Source organism: Tetrao urogallus (assembly GCF_951394365.1).
Source record: "Tetrao urogallus genome assembly, chromosome: 16".
NCBI classification, from domain to species: Eukaryota; Metazoa; Chordata; class Aves; order Galliformes; family Phasianidae; genus Tetrao; species Tetrao urogallus.
In genome coordinates, this window is record NC_136829.1 from 13,782,392 (window position 1) to 13,797,426 (window position 15,035).

Sequence of the window (15,035 nt, forward strand, 5' to 3'; positions counted from 1 at the left end):
TCTTTCTTTATTTATTTATTGAAAAGAAGCGGTAATTGTGGAGTTGTTAATGGAACACACAGGAGCTGCTTTACAATGACAAACGTATGTTCACTTTCTTTTTATATTTGAATTTTGCCCTATGTGTTTTTGTGGTTTTCAAGTCAAAGAAGACTTTGTTTTCTAGCTTAGGCTTCCCATGGGGCTCTGGCTTGTAAATGTGTGTGACTTCCAACAGTCAACTAATTGTTTTGCTTATTAGTGAAACCAGAGCCTTTGATGGAAACTCAAAGCCAAATCACAGCTTGCTATCGTAATTTATCCTCCCACAAGCGGGGCTGGATGGATTCTGTGCTGGGGGCACATGGAGGTAGCTGAGTTTGGCCTTCTCTGCCTGTCCCCCTGCTCAGGCAAGGGGAAGTTGGAGCTCTGGGATGAAGCTGGGTGCTGGTGCTTGCACTTCCGTAGAATTTGGCCTCTGCAGGCTGTGCTGGGCGTGTGCAGCAAGGCTGGCTTGTGCTGTGCCATGCTTCTGTGTGCTCTCGTCCCCTTTACTTCCTTCTTGTAGCAAAGGCAAGCCTTGCACAGGTTCCTGGCTGCTGTTGGACCTTGAGGATTCTGCCTCCAAATCACCGTGTTTGACAAATTGTCTGTGTGTTTCATGCCTAATTTACCTGCAGGATTACTGAGCTTGTTTGCACAACTGTGGTGATTGTACGAGTGCTGAGCTGTCGGGTCATGCATCCATTTACTGTGGTTACATGTGCTATTGTGGGGATTGATGTGCAGTTCTGAGAATGCAGACCTTGGTTTTAGATAAGTCTGGGAAACTCTCTTCAATATGAATATCTCATCAAATGCAAGGCCAGATGAGTTGGTACCCTCACACTGTCCTGGTGTATATTGGTAGCATGACTGCCTTGGGATCTATCTGAAAATACACTGGAGCCACTGAGGAAATGAAAGGTCTAGATTATTCAGAGGTGAGGTAGGTAAACGTGGATGAGCCTGAAATTGGCTTCTGTTAAGATACAGAACTGGACTGAATAATAGGGAATATCAAATACGGTACTTAATAAGCCAAAATTAGAGGAAAAGCTGACTCGTGCATTTGTGAACAGTAATGCAAAAAGAGCTACTCGATGACAGTGAGGATGATTAGCTACTGAGAAAATTGACCAGAACATGAACTACATTCTCTATTGCTTAAAGACATTAAGCTGAGTCTGTTTGTCCCAGTGAAAGGGATTCTGTCCCTCATGAAGAGGTGATGTGCTGAGCGAGGGGTAGCAAAGCTGAGGTGCAGAGAAGCAACAACCTGCCTGTGTTACAGAATGACCTGTGTTGAGGCAGCGAGGAACTAAAGCCTGCTTTGGCCCTCAGTTGCTTCCTCCTGTCTTTTCTGCCGTGGACCTCTATTTTAAATCCTGGGAAGAACTAATAAGCCCAGTTAGATACTGGGAGCCTGGTTGTCATTTATGGTGAGGAGCAGCACAAATGAGATTCAGTCCTTGGAAATTTCCTTATGATTTCTGTTCTTTTGCTATGTCCAAGTACATCAAATTGAACAGAAACGTGACAAGTTTCAACCTTATTGCTCAGTGTCAGCTCCAGTGAAAGCAGATGAGCAAGCCACTACGTGGTATGGTGTCTGGAGGAGGTCTTCTGTTAATTACTGACAGCTAATGGTATGGTGCTCTCCCTGAGACAATACACTTTTCCATCCTGGTCAGAATATTGTTGAATAAAGGCTCCCCTAAAAAATCCTTGGAAGTGTTGCAGCCGGAGAGTATTAATGATGGGAATTAACGATCAAATCCAAAACACAAAGTTCCTTCAACCAGGAAACGAACTGAGCAGGCACTGCAGAAGAGCTGTGGCAAGCAGGGTCCGTTCCGACAAGCACATCTTCCTCTGCTCTGCTGCATATTGTCCTAAGGTGCTGGCGTGGAAAGCAGCCTCCAGGCAGATGTAGTGTGAGCGGGAAATAACTTCTGGTGTCAGAGCCCTCAGGGCACAGGCTCAGCTCTGCAGCCCCTGGCTGCTTCAGGAGGAAGGTGGGAGCTGGGGGAGTGGGGCTCCTTCCTCAGGCAGCCGGTGCTGAGCCTGCATGCTGCCCTGTGTGCACCAAGGGGCGATCCTGTGAGTGCTTTCTTATCTCCTCGTGTACAGCAGGAAAAGGGAAGCAGTAGGAGGAAGCGATTTCTCACGCGGCTTTCTATTTGCTTCTAATTAAGCGCTGCCGGTTGAGCTCTGTTTTCCCATTTTCCACCAACGCCTGATGGTGGCCCCTCTGAATCACCACGGCCACACACATGCACACCCCTTTCAGTGGGAAGCTGAAATGACTTCCACCAGGAGATAGCAAGTAGAACGCAGCCGTTAATAGACTGAGATGAAACAAGCAGAAGAGCTGATTTATTTCAAACAAATTAATTCGCTAGGCTCGATGTCCTTATTCCCCAGTTTTATACTCTCCTCCTGGCAGTAGCTTGCGTTGTCTAGACAGGAAGATGTGCAAAATCATCTTTAAAGATGTGTAGCTTTATATCTCCCAGGGGAGAAAGGCCTCAATTCTTGACAAGCAAAGCTCTGTGTGGATGAGTGGGAAACAAATTATTCCCTTCTACTCTCAAAGGCCATCAGTGTCTGTAACACGCAGCCTGCATCACACAGGTCCTCAAAGGGCTCTCCAGAGGTGCCTTTAAGACTTGCAGGTGCTACTGCTGCTGTCTGGCAAAGCCCATCGCTGTTTGCTTGCAGACCAGGTATTTGGCTTGTAGACGTGCAACTTGAAGTCCTGAAGAATGAAAAAAGCAAATGCAGAAACTTTCAATGCTAGCAGAAACCAAGACCTTGTAGCTGGTGAGAGGCACAGCATGGCACAGCGTGGCAGGGATGAGTTCTCACTGTGCTTACTGCCTGTAGGGACTGGCACGTCACTGCTCCTCGCTGCTTTGGAGTCCCTGTTTAAGAACAGTTATCTCCCTATCTGCTCTTCCTACTTCCTGATAATACAGTTTTATATAAACTGCAGTAATATTTAAATTCAAGTAAATACATGCAATATTCAAAAAACTGAGTTCCAAAGGTTTCTCTGAATTCCCTCTTTGTGTGCATATGTTGTACCTGTGAGAATCTTTAAGGAATTCACCTTTCTGATGCTGTCAATGTATCACTCCGTTCCCAGATAGCGTAACCAAGCAGTGCTGCAGGCTTTGCTTTGCAAAGAGATTTGCTATTTACACAGCGCTGCAGAAGTGAACCTGTGTTTTTAAATCACTGCAGCCAGAGGTTATGCAGACTGTGCAGCTGCAGGGTTTGATTCATCTGAACATACTGAGTTAGGGACTGATTTAGACTTGGATTTCAAACTTGCTCTGTGAGCGTTATGTATTCAGGTCTGCCTCTTCTGTTTATAAGATCCGAGTTCTGAAATAATTCAGAAATACATCCAGAAAATAATTCAGAATAATTCAGGAAAAATAATGCCTTCTCTCAGGTGCCCAATGCGTGGTCTCAGTGGCTGCAGCTGCTGGCACTGCCTCAGGAATTGTGTTTGAGTAGGTGACTGGGCTGCCCATCCACAGCTGCTAATGGCACGTCTGCTTGTGTTTTGCATGTGGAGTTGCATGTGCCATTCTGAAAATGGCAATTACTGCCCCTTCTCCCAAGTCTGACTGCTATTGATCTATGGATGGAGTGCAGAGTGAAGGAATTTTGTTTGTGCAGAGGTGAGCTGATGATTTTAATCATACCACAAATTTCCATTTTGTTTAGAAATCCAATCGTAACAGCGAAAACCGAACAAGAAAAGTCTCCTTGTTTTCTGGATGATGTTATTTGTTTATCTGCCGAAGTGCTTTGCATTTCCTCAGGTCACAGACCAGCCCGTGTCTGGCCATGTTAATATTATAAGAGTTATGCAAAAGTAAAGTTTAAGAAAAATCTTTCAACTGAAAGAAATAGGATCTTAAAATCCCAAAATAGAGTATGGAAAGGTACACATCATGTCTGGCTTCTCCTTCCCCTTGTGGCAAATGTGACTCAAAGGAGTTGGTTTTTTTCCAGCTCGATCTGTATACAGTTTGGGGGAGTTTTATTGTGAATAGCTCACCTTATAATACACAAACATATTTCCTTCCAGAGTTCTCTATTCATAAATCTTTCTTAATTCTCACTCTCTCGAAACTGAAATCCAGATCTTTTTTCTTTTTCTTTTTTTTCTTTTTTTCCATCACTGCAAGAAGTGAGAAAGGCAGTAGGACAGCACCTTGGTGCAGGGCTGCTCCTCTGCCCTCATCCCTGCTGTGCTCCCACTCCAGCTGAGCAGCACAGCATTGCGCCCTGCCCTTGGGCAGCTGCAGCTCTGCCGTGCCAGCTGTGCTCTGCCCTTCTGAGGGATTAGCAGAGGAGTGGGACTAGAAAATCCTGAGGCGTTAGAGGAGCTTGGTTGTTGCTAAGGGAGGAAAAATGAACTTCAGAGTTACTATTAAGAAACTGCACTTCTCCATAGGGTTCTTTGAGAGCCTCTTTTGCCCCCCCCCTTTGTGCCCTCAAAGGAAATGTCAGCTTTCTGCTAAATTGTGAGGTAGGTGCCTAGCACGGAGGTGAGCGTCTGTGCAGGCTGACAGCCTCATCCAGCTCAATTTTGAGGAAAACTGTACCTGAAACAAAACTTCAACATCTTCTTTCATTCTAGTTCACAATGCATTTCTGTGTATGAAAAGGGCAGCACAAAATACCAATTCCTTCCTGTTCCTGCGAAGAAGGTTTAGCATCCGCATTGCCCTGTTATGGATGCAGAGAGATTATATGGCACAACCAAAGCAATGCAGCGAGTTAGTGGCAAATCTTGGTGTAAAACTCCGACTTTCATGTGCCTACGGCAGTTCTGTGAGCTGTCCATCCCCAGTTTTGTTCCTAAGTCATCCTGGTGTATTCTTGGTGTATGAGTGGCAGATGGAAATGCTTGTGCTAAATGATCCCCTGTGTAATCCTTTAAAATGTAAAATATAAGCAGTTAGCTCAAGATAAGAGCATCATTTTTAAATTAGGTTGCAGAACACTTTTATATATCTTTTTTCATTGTATTTGATTTATATAATGCTATTTTGATTTACAGTGATGTCATCCCAAAGCATTCCCGTGGTGCCATAAATTACCAACTAATTACTTTACTTTCTTCCACTGATGAAACTGTTTATTTAAAATCTGGTCCCGTGAAGGACGAGGTCTTTTACGATGTGTTTTACTGCTCTTGACCCTCAGGTGACACAAACTTTGCCGTATGAGCAGACAATTGACTCCTCTTTTTTTAAGCGTGTATGCATTTGTACGGGTGTACACCTACATGTGTGTATGTTATTAGAAGACCAGGAATAGTTTTACCTTGGGAATGTGCTCTATACATGAGCAAAACCACCCTTTACAATTAATTTTCAAGGTGGTCAGTATTAAAACCTGTGTATGGGGCAGTTCTGCTATAGCTGCTACTGCCGGCCCTCACCTGGGGCAAATTTTCCTTTGTAATTTGTTACCTGTTTTCTTCTGTTCCAGTCTCCCAGTGATAACTCTGGGTTTTGCTCGGCAAGTTCATAGATGGAGCAAATGCTGCATTGCTGTCACTGCAGCCACTCTTCAGCCCAAAGCACCTCTCGTTGTCCTTGCTGGGTCCACAAATTGTGCTGTCAGGCATGATGATAACTGTGCTCAGTACTTAAAAAAACCTCCTCTCTTCTCTTTCTCCCTCTCCCCTTGTAAAGACAAGATGGCTTTTTGTCATACAATGGTTTTTTGCTGAAGGCCAGGAAATCCTGGATTTTGAAAGAACTGTGCTTAGGCTGCATTTCAGTGTTGCTCCTGGAGGACCTGGGCTTAGTGGGCCTCACCATGGGTAAGCAGGGGATGATTTGCACACTCAGTTCTGTTCCCAGTAGACCTGTCGTCCAGACCTCTGTTGTCTTCTTTTTGCCTCACTCTGTCTCTTTCTGAACCTCCTCACGGCTGCCATCATATTTAGCACATTCTAGACAGTGTTGCTCCTCCAGTACCAACAGCTCTTGTGCTTGGAGCCCAGCTCTGCTCCTCCTCTGCCTGGCTGCCAATTGGCACGTTGGCGCAGAGCCTCAGACCCTAAATTCCCTCCTAACAACGTAGCAGAGTGCTTGTGTGAGTGAGTTATTGTAGATGTCTGAGCTGCGTCTGGGCTGGGTTCTGAGGTTCTTCCATGCATGACCCGTGCTTAAGTCTGTTGGCTTCAATGGAGCTTTAGGCTGTAAGGTCTCTGGGGCACGGACATCATCTTTGTGTGCCTTGCAAATATGTGCTACGTGAGTAATGATAGCTTAGCAGAGCGAGTGTCGCTTTACATTTGCCATACTGGAGGAAGGTTGCCAGGATCGTGTTGATGCTGCATGTGGTCCCCTTCCGGGGGGGATTAGTCCTTCTGTGCAAAGATACCTCCTGCTGACTGCTGAGAAGAGAAAAAGGAAAAAAAAAAAAGAGGAGAAAAAAGAAAGGTTTGCCGTAATTACCATTAGCTTAATCTTCCTTTTTTGTGTGTTCTTCTAGTTCTGTTTGCTTTGCACAGCTTCATCAAGCTTTTGTATGTGGATGGAATAATTGAAAACAAATTTGGTGTGTCTCAGACTATAACGTTCCCTTTCAGCTAGATCACTAGCCATGTGGTAGATAAATGTCTGTTTTTCATTTTTGGTTATGTGAGAAATTTAGGATGATTTGATTTGTAATTTTGAATGTTAATGAAGAAGAAGATATTTCTTTGTCTTCTGGCCTACAAAGAAATTCTGGCTTTCTTGCTTCTCTTGAAGCAAATACTGTTTAGGAACATGTTATTTATTATAGAAGGGTTTCTTTATGTCTTTGAACTGTAGAGGGTTCTTACCGTCTTACATCTAATTCAGCCAAGTCCTCACTGTGTCACAAAACAAAAAGACCATCTCTGTCTGTACAGATAGGATTTAGTGGAAGGCAAAAAGAGTGGCTGAAGGCAACATCCTTCCCCAGCAACTGGGGGAAGGATGAATTTCAGTGAGCAGGGAATCGACGCCATGTGAGTGTGTTTGGAAGAACAAGAACATATATATTTTTAAGGCTATTAAAGAATTTTGCAGACTGAGAGCTTTGTGGGGTGGAAAAGTAGATATTAACAGAGAACATCCTCCCTAGGGGAAGAAGATGGTGGGCAGAAAATACAGTGTTTGTCTGTCTGTGAGCAAACAGTGTATGTGAGCACAGTGAGGCAGTGGGTGGTGCATTTCAGCAGCAGTGATGTTGAAAGACAACCCGCACTCCTGATGGCCATGCAGATTTTTATGAGTGCAGCTTGCGGGCTCCTGTTCATCACTGGCAAAAACGCACAGCTAATGATGACGACCAAGTTGGAAAATTCAGTGTTTTGTAGCTGAGAATTTACTCTATCAATCAGTGTTATTGCACTATCTGTATTTGTGGTAGTTTCCATGGAAATAAATAGGGGGCATTGCTTTTGGAGAGGCTTACTTCCTGATCTCCATATCTGTGAGCATCTCGGTACCTCTGCTGAAATGAGGGTATTCCAAGCTCTGTGTGTGACAACTGATTCTGAATGTCTTGCCAGCTTCACGGTTACATGGAGAACAAACCATTGGGTCTTCAGATCTTCATCGGGACAGCAGATGAACGGATACTCAAACCTCATGCTTTCTATCAAGTCCATCGCATTACGGGAAAAACTGTCACCACCACCAGCTATGAAAAAATTATTGGCAACACCAAAGTTTTAGAGATCCCACTGGAACCCAAAAACAACATGAAAGCAACGTAAGCATATTTCTTTTTATTAGCAAAGTTGTGGATGTTAAGTTCTTCCTCCCGTGGAAAGCAGGAACTTGAATGGATAAAGATGTCTGTCCTGGAAAGACTCCCCTTTCCAAAGCATTTGGATGATAATGAATGTAAGGCCCTTTTTACAAAAGTTTGAGCAGACAGGTACAGGTACCTGGGAGAAAGCTGGTAACAGGGTTATCATTCATCAGCTAAGCACGCACATGTTTTTGCTATTTGCCCCAGTTGCTGCAGCCTGGTAATTGCCTGTTGTATCCAAAGTCAGAATGGTTCGGTGTGGTGCTGAGGAAAATGAGACTCAGATCTCAAGTCCTTATGCCATGGGGATGCGAACAAGGAGCAGTAGACAGCGGAAGAAAAGCATACATTTCATTTTTACAACAGTTAACGGAATAGAAAACATCTCTCCTGAGCTCAGCCAAGTGCTCTGGCCATGAAATTGCACTCTCCTGTTGTAATAGGTTACCAGAAAAGCAAGTACAGGCACATCTTTTCTGTATTATTCCTTGCAGTTTTATGGAGGCAGAGGGATGAAGTGGGCACCAGTCTGAAACTTCGGGCTTGAATGTGTGCCAGACTGCATGAGAGTGATTGCTCTGCAGAGGGAAGGGCTGTGTCTCCATCCTTCAGAGGATACTGACAAACTTGGCAGAGAGGCTTTGTTTTTAAGCCCCCCTGCGTCATTGCAAAATCCGCATTCTTTCTTTATATATCTTCTTTTTAATAGAGTATATACCTAATTTCTCCCTTTCCTCTAAGCCTCTCCTTCCCTCTGCATCCAAAGAAGTAAATAAAAGCCTGCATTTCAAATTTAAGCAGCCAAGTGCTAAATGGAACATGACTGTCTCTTCCTAACAAGTAACCCTGGAATAATAAACCCCTGCATATAAGCAGTGGTGAGGGGGTAGGAAACTGAGTTGGATTTATCCTCCCAAAAAGTGATTTTCATTCATATGGAATGTGTGCTATTTTTCAAATGGATACAAAAACAAGTTGGCAGTGCCCATTGATACCTGCACTCACTGCACCCTCTGAGCTGAAGAACTCAGGTCCTGCAACTCTGTATTGGCACTTCCTCTTGCCTGGGCTCTGCTGTAAGCAGACAAGTTTGCTGTGCTACACAGGGCTCGCTAGAAATCAGCCTGCACATAAGCACACAGTGTTAAGCAGCAGCGCTGGGTACAGCGGTCCTCATCCCCTCATTGCCCCCTCCTGCTCCTGTCAGCCTCCCTTTGTGCTTTGGCGAATGGGAGCAGAGAAGAGTTTTCTTTTTTACTGGGTGGTGCCCGCTCTAAATGGCCTGTGTGTTTGGCAGCATTGACTGTGCGGGGATTTTGAAGCTGAGGAACGCGGACATCGAGCTGCGTAAGGGTGAGACGGACATCGGCAGGAAGAACACCCGCGTCCGGCTCGTCTTCCGCGTGCACATCCCTGAGTCCAGCGGCCGCATCATCTCTCTGCAGGCAGCATCAAACCCCATCGAGTGCTGTAAGTACCCTGAGATCTGCTGGGAAGCAGCAGGCGTGTGCAGCTGGGGTCGTGTTTGCATCGTGCTGTTTGTGCAGGAGTGGTCTGTAGAGTGAAGGTGCAGCCAGAACTTGTTATCTGCAAGCTGGCGGTGGAGGCTTGGAATCCAGACCTGGGTTGGGTCCCGGCTCTGTGATGGGAGCACAGATGAAATGGAGTGCAGGTTGGGTTTAGAGGTTTGGGCCCATCCTGGTTGTTGTCTTTTCTGGGCGATAATGCTGCTGGGGTGTGTGCTGCTCGTTAGGCTGCAGTTGAAGCAGGGAAAGCCCAGGCTATTCTGGTATTCCCCTGAGAGACAGAAGAAAACTCACAGTTTTGATTTCTAGGGGCATATTCTATAAGTGTGTAAGCTGAGAAACCTGCACCTCCCACTTGTTAAAACATCCTGAGAAAGAGAGGCCTCCAGCAAGGTGCCCCCAGGATCAGTCATTTCTGGAAGGGCTCCACCCACTCTGCTGGTTTACATGCATCCTGTGATGCTTTTTGTTGGTAAATGGTGTCTTTTCTGAGGTTTGGGGATTTCACAAATACAAAATGAACAGTTTTTCTCTTCCTTTGCTGTATGACTCACCCCTTTAGCAGAACCTGTCTTACCTTAAATCATGTTAAAGTCATTGAAGAGTTTCCCATGTGCATATTGAGGGCAGGCTCGCTTAAATAACAGCTACTTATAACAGGAGAGGAGACAACTTTGGATGGAAAATCAAGTCCAGCTATAACTAATGAATCATTGGGAAAAAAAAAAAAAAGCAACAAACCAGTAGAAATTAATTTTAAAAATAAAGCTAAGGAGATAATGATGGGTATGTACATTCTCCTGGCAATTTTTATGAGAGAATGCCAACTATTAGTGTTTTACCATCAAAGCAGAGTTTCTGGGCACTGTGATGGGAGTGAAGAGCAGTGAGAGTAACTACCAGCTGTCTCCAGGGGAGACAGGATTCTCTATGTGACCAAATGACTGAAATGGTAGCGGCCCCAGGTGTGTCCCTGCTGAAACAAAGGTCCATGTGCTAGAGGAGACATTCAGTAAACTGCACATTCTGTGGCAGGAAAGGAATCGCAGGAAAGGATCACCTGGTTTCTTCCTTGGTTTCTTTTCCAAGTGAAAACGTTTTTCTTGTAACGGGGACCTACTCAGGTGGGGAAACTGTGGATGTGACAGGTAGGTGAGCCGTGCAGACAAATAGCACGGGTCCAGATGGATGGTCCCTGGGTTGTGCGTGAACTCACCAACGACACCCCAGTTATTCCAATCCTCCTACCAGAAAACCAAACACCACTTTCACAAAGAGCGAGCTGAGCAGTTCTAAGACCCTTCCGCAAATACACTGTATTTGTGCCCATCACTGATGAGCATTCAAGCAGAAATCCAGTCATGGTTTACAGAACAAGATCACATTTTCTAAACCATACATGCACACCTAATTTGCCTGTGCAATGACTATTTGCACCAGCTTGTTTAAGATGTCTAGGCATTCATGCTGAGATGTGCTTACTTAGATGAGTCCTAGAGGCATAAAAAAGCCAAAGGTGAAGATACTAGTCAAGTGGCCTATTTATAGCTTTCTTATAATTAAATAATAAGTTTATTATAACTGAATTGATCGTAACCAATGATAGTTAGGCAGATAAGAAAGCATGTATGAGAGATGCATTTTCCTGAACTCATGGAAATAGAGTGTGAAGTGATCTGGAGAAGTAAGCCTCTTCCATTGAGAGTGTGTTACATGTTTACGGGGCTTTTGCATTTAAGTAGCGCTTCTTGATGGCAGCCCAGTTCTGGAAGATGGTTAAAGCCATGGGTTGGCTCAGCCAGCACTGCTGACACGGACTGAATCACACCAGAGATGGCAGTCAAAGTTTCTCACAGCCTGCTCACGTCGCAGTGCTCAGATTGGCTCAGGCAACCTGACACACCGTGGCATAGCAGGAGCACGCTGGGGCTCCGAGGCGTTTCCTCCTTGCATCCCAGTTTCCCCCTTTCTGTGCTGCTGGGATTCTCTTTTTCTCCACTGTTTGCTTTTTGTTTTTTTGACGTGGCCGCGTGGGAGCCCTTCTCCCCACGGCCTCCCCTGGAAGATCTCTTCTGTCTGGTAGCTGTTAATGATGTCTCACCGGGAAAGCCTCAGTAAGTAGCAGCTTTAGGATAGAGAACTGCTGTTTCCCCAGCAGTGGGGTTCCCTGGAGAGCGCTGTTGCTACCAACAGAACATCTGAGTGCTCTCCTCAGCAGAAGCTGATCCCGGCTAAAAACTCCCACCGGTGTCAGCAGATCATTAGCTGCAATGAAGCAACAACTGTGAAGTATCTGCCTTTCTAGGGGGCGATTTGGTTCTGCCTCATCTGTGTCACGTTCAGCACTTGACAGGTTTTAGGAGGGGATTTCACAGGTTCAAAGAGCCATCCGGAGCAAGTTCCTCCCCAGGCAGCTGTGTGGGAGGAACACAGAGGTGCTACGTTGTTAAATGATCAGTTATGCCTGAAAATGGACCTCGATCCAGACATGCTGCGCATTCAGCAGCTCGCAGAGGTCTTATCCTTTTGCCTGTTGATTTGTTCTGAAGCCTCTGAGGAGGCAAAGGCATCTGAGAGCCCTCTGATAATTGTAACAGGCTATCACTTAGGCAGGGAGAAAGAAGCTGCTGTGTTGGAGGTGTGGCGCTGGAAGGGTGAGAAAAATCTCTTTTGACCGTTGCTCCTTGCTGACCTCAAATCTGAGCCTGAGCATGAGTCCTAATCTCTGAAAGTACCGAGAATACAATTAGAGCAAAGTGCCTCTCAGTTGCAGTCCTTTGCTGCCAAAATACAGTATTGTCATCATCACCACAGCACGTCTGAGATCAGAGCAGCCATCACAGAGCTGCAAACAGCTGCTGTCACGCAAGGGGGTGAAATCTCAGCCACGAAGAGTCCTGCAGTTAACTTGGCCCTTCATGTGCAGCCATAACAACAACAAGGCACGCAGTGAATTGCCCCTGGGGAGTTTTGGTGTTCGGAGACCTGGTTGTTATTTTCAATCCATTCCAACAATATCTGTAATATTGGTTCTGTATGTTTCTTTTGATGCTCCCTACGAGCTGAAGCCTGTTTCTTGGTGAGTGGCTGATCACTGGAGTCGTATCTCTGCTCCTTGGCTGAGATATCTGTGGGGTGGGGAAGTAGCAGCATTGAAGGCATTTCAGAGCAGCCACAAAAGCACCTGTGAGAGACTGCCTGCTTTTCTTCGTGCTGCTAACAATGGGCAGTGCAAACATCTGTGAGATGTGAATGTAAGGGTGGGAGTCCCCCACTCGCATTGTCACAGGGTTTAATTCTAGTGGATCGTGGTCAAAGCTTCCCAAAGCATCTCACAGTTCTTGTTTCATATAATCTGTGTTTGCTGAAACTAAGCTGTGCTCACAAATCCCTTAAAATACAAATGATGACACTTGGCACGAGAGAGAGAAAAATTCTAAAACCTTGTTCTTATAATAGATATTCCACGGTGGTAAAAACAAAACAAACAAAGCTTATTACTGAAGAACAGTGTGTCCAGCTAAGGAATTTAAAATAGTTTCTATTATTGACAGTATTTTGTTCCACTAAATCGGGTCAAATATCTTATTTCCCTTCAATCAATTTCCCTGGAAGTTTCCTTTATTTTTCTCTCCTTCTAGTAGATTTTCCCATATTAGACAATCTGAGCCTATGATATTTGACACATTAATAACTCCAGAGGAAAGAGCTAGTCATTTGAAAGAATGCTGTCCTGGCAAAGCAGCGAGCGCTTTTCCTCGGCCGCGAGTTGTGCTGGCTGGAATACAGTGGCAGGCAAGAAGGAGCCCTGCTTTACTGAGACAAAGGCATAGAAGCAAATGATCTCTTTGCACCTGAGAGATACTCATCTGCAATTTTAACCAGAAATGTGATTATTATGAGAGTAGCATGGTTTCCAGTTGAATTCAGGGAATCTCCCCTGTTCGCTTCCGTTTCAAGACGTGCAGTTCTCCATAATGCAGCTCATGCAAAAACTGCTGCTTTTCCCAAAGTGAAATTTGTCTCTCTCCTAAAGCACAGAATTTAACAGTTAGTTCTGACATCTTTTGCCACTTTCAGTGTGCAACCAGAAGATTTTAATCTGGAAAATCTGAGTCAGAAAGAGAATGCCCACCCTTTCTGCAGGCTGCAAGCCTTCAGTTTACTTTATGCCTTTGCAGTACTGCTGTTGGTAAAAGTAAGCGACCCAGCCTATTATGCAGACCATGGATTTCTGAGCATAATTTAAGCTCAGCAGATCTCCTCCACAAGGGATATAAGGGAAATGCTGTGCATACCCGCAGAGATGATCGACAGGGAAGTGAACCGAGGCCATGGTTTTCCTGTCATTAATCACATGCTGGTTTGTTGAGCTGGCTGCAGTTCATAGAAAGTATCATACTTATCTGACACTGCTGCCATCAGTGCTTGTCACTCCTTCTTCACATAGGCATCATAAAATAAATTATGTGCAGAGAAGGAGGTGGGGAAAAGTCCTCTATTCTTGGTGGTTTTTTTTTTTTCTTGGATGGCTCTGTACGAACTGCTATTAAGTCGTGCTGGTAACAAGTTGGAAACTGTTGTCATCCCATCCTGGGTTCTTTTTTTGGTAGCATTTAGATCAGATTTCAAGGCTTCACATCGCAATGGTTGGAAATCTGCTTTATTTACTTGGTTCTCACTTAAGCCTTCTGCTACCCGATGATCTTAGCACGAGGTAAATCCTCCCACCCTGCTGTCCTTGGTCCTCTCCAGTCCCACCATGCAGCTCCCAGCCTTCAACTCTCTGCCCACCCAGAGAGCTCAGGGTGCTTCAGTGTGTGATGAATGGGATCAAAGTCTCTCAGGACATTAATGCACTGGGTAAGCAGAGGGCACAGGAGTGCTGCTCCTATCAGTCCTCCCACAGGCAAGCAGTTTGCAGTAAATAAACACAGAGTGACAGGAGGAAAGAGATATTTACTTTGGCTCATTAAGGTTTGCACTGAGGTGGAAGAATTAATCCCACAACAAATTACGCTGCTGCTAAGGCACTGCTGTTGCTTCTAGGATTTAGGGTTCTTTTTAGCATCAGACAGACTGCTCTCCTTGCCCTTCTCCAACCCAACAGGAACTGGTGGCTTCAGCCAGGAGCCTTTGGGGGTTTGAAAAGTCATGTTGGGGTTGGGAGTCATGGTGTGAAGGCTTCCAGCAGGCTGGGGCTGCTGGGGATGTGGTGGGAGCAGGAGGTCCCAAAGAGAGATCTGGACATTTGGCCTGGGACAACTGCTGTGCTGGGGTGCAGGTCTGGAGTCCTCTTTCAGTATCTCAATTTTAGTTTACTTGGCTTGTGATGACAGAGGTAACTAGACGTAATGCCAGCTTTGTCCTCTGAGTTGTGGGTGGTCCTCAGTCCTGCTTTTCATCAGCCAGGATAAGATCGCTTCTGAACTGTGCTCAACTATAGGATCAGATGTAAGGACAGAGAGGCAACTTAAGCTCCGGATCCAGAGTTGCGGCAGATGTCAGCAAGATAGCACAGAGCAGCTATTCTTTGGCCTCTGCTACACAGAAATTTGCATGGAAGCCTTCAGCCACGCAGCAGAATAAGGCATTGAAAACCTGCACTGATAGAAAGAGGCTATGGAGTGTCTGCCCTGCAGGCAATTATCAGACCTGCGCTGC

The 15,035-nt window shown here is 45.3% G+C and overlaps 1 protein-coding gene across 1 annotated transcript in view; it reads left to right on the plus strand.

Moving 5' to 3' along the window:
* NFATC2 (nuclear factor of activated T cells 2) overlaps positions 1-15,035 on the plus strand; it is a gene marked incomplete at both ends in the record, with an annotated part of 75,388 nt that overhangs the window by 14,234 nt on the left and 46,119 nt on the right. Inside the window, 2 exons of the mRNA XM_079543226.1 lie at positions 7,601-7,803; positions 9,143-9,315. Of these exons, the coding sequence (XP_079399352.1) occupies positions 7,601-7,803; positions 9,143-9,315 (376 nt within the window). The remainder of the gene's footprint in view (positions 1-7,600; positions 7,804-9,142; positions 9,316-15,035) is intronic.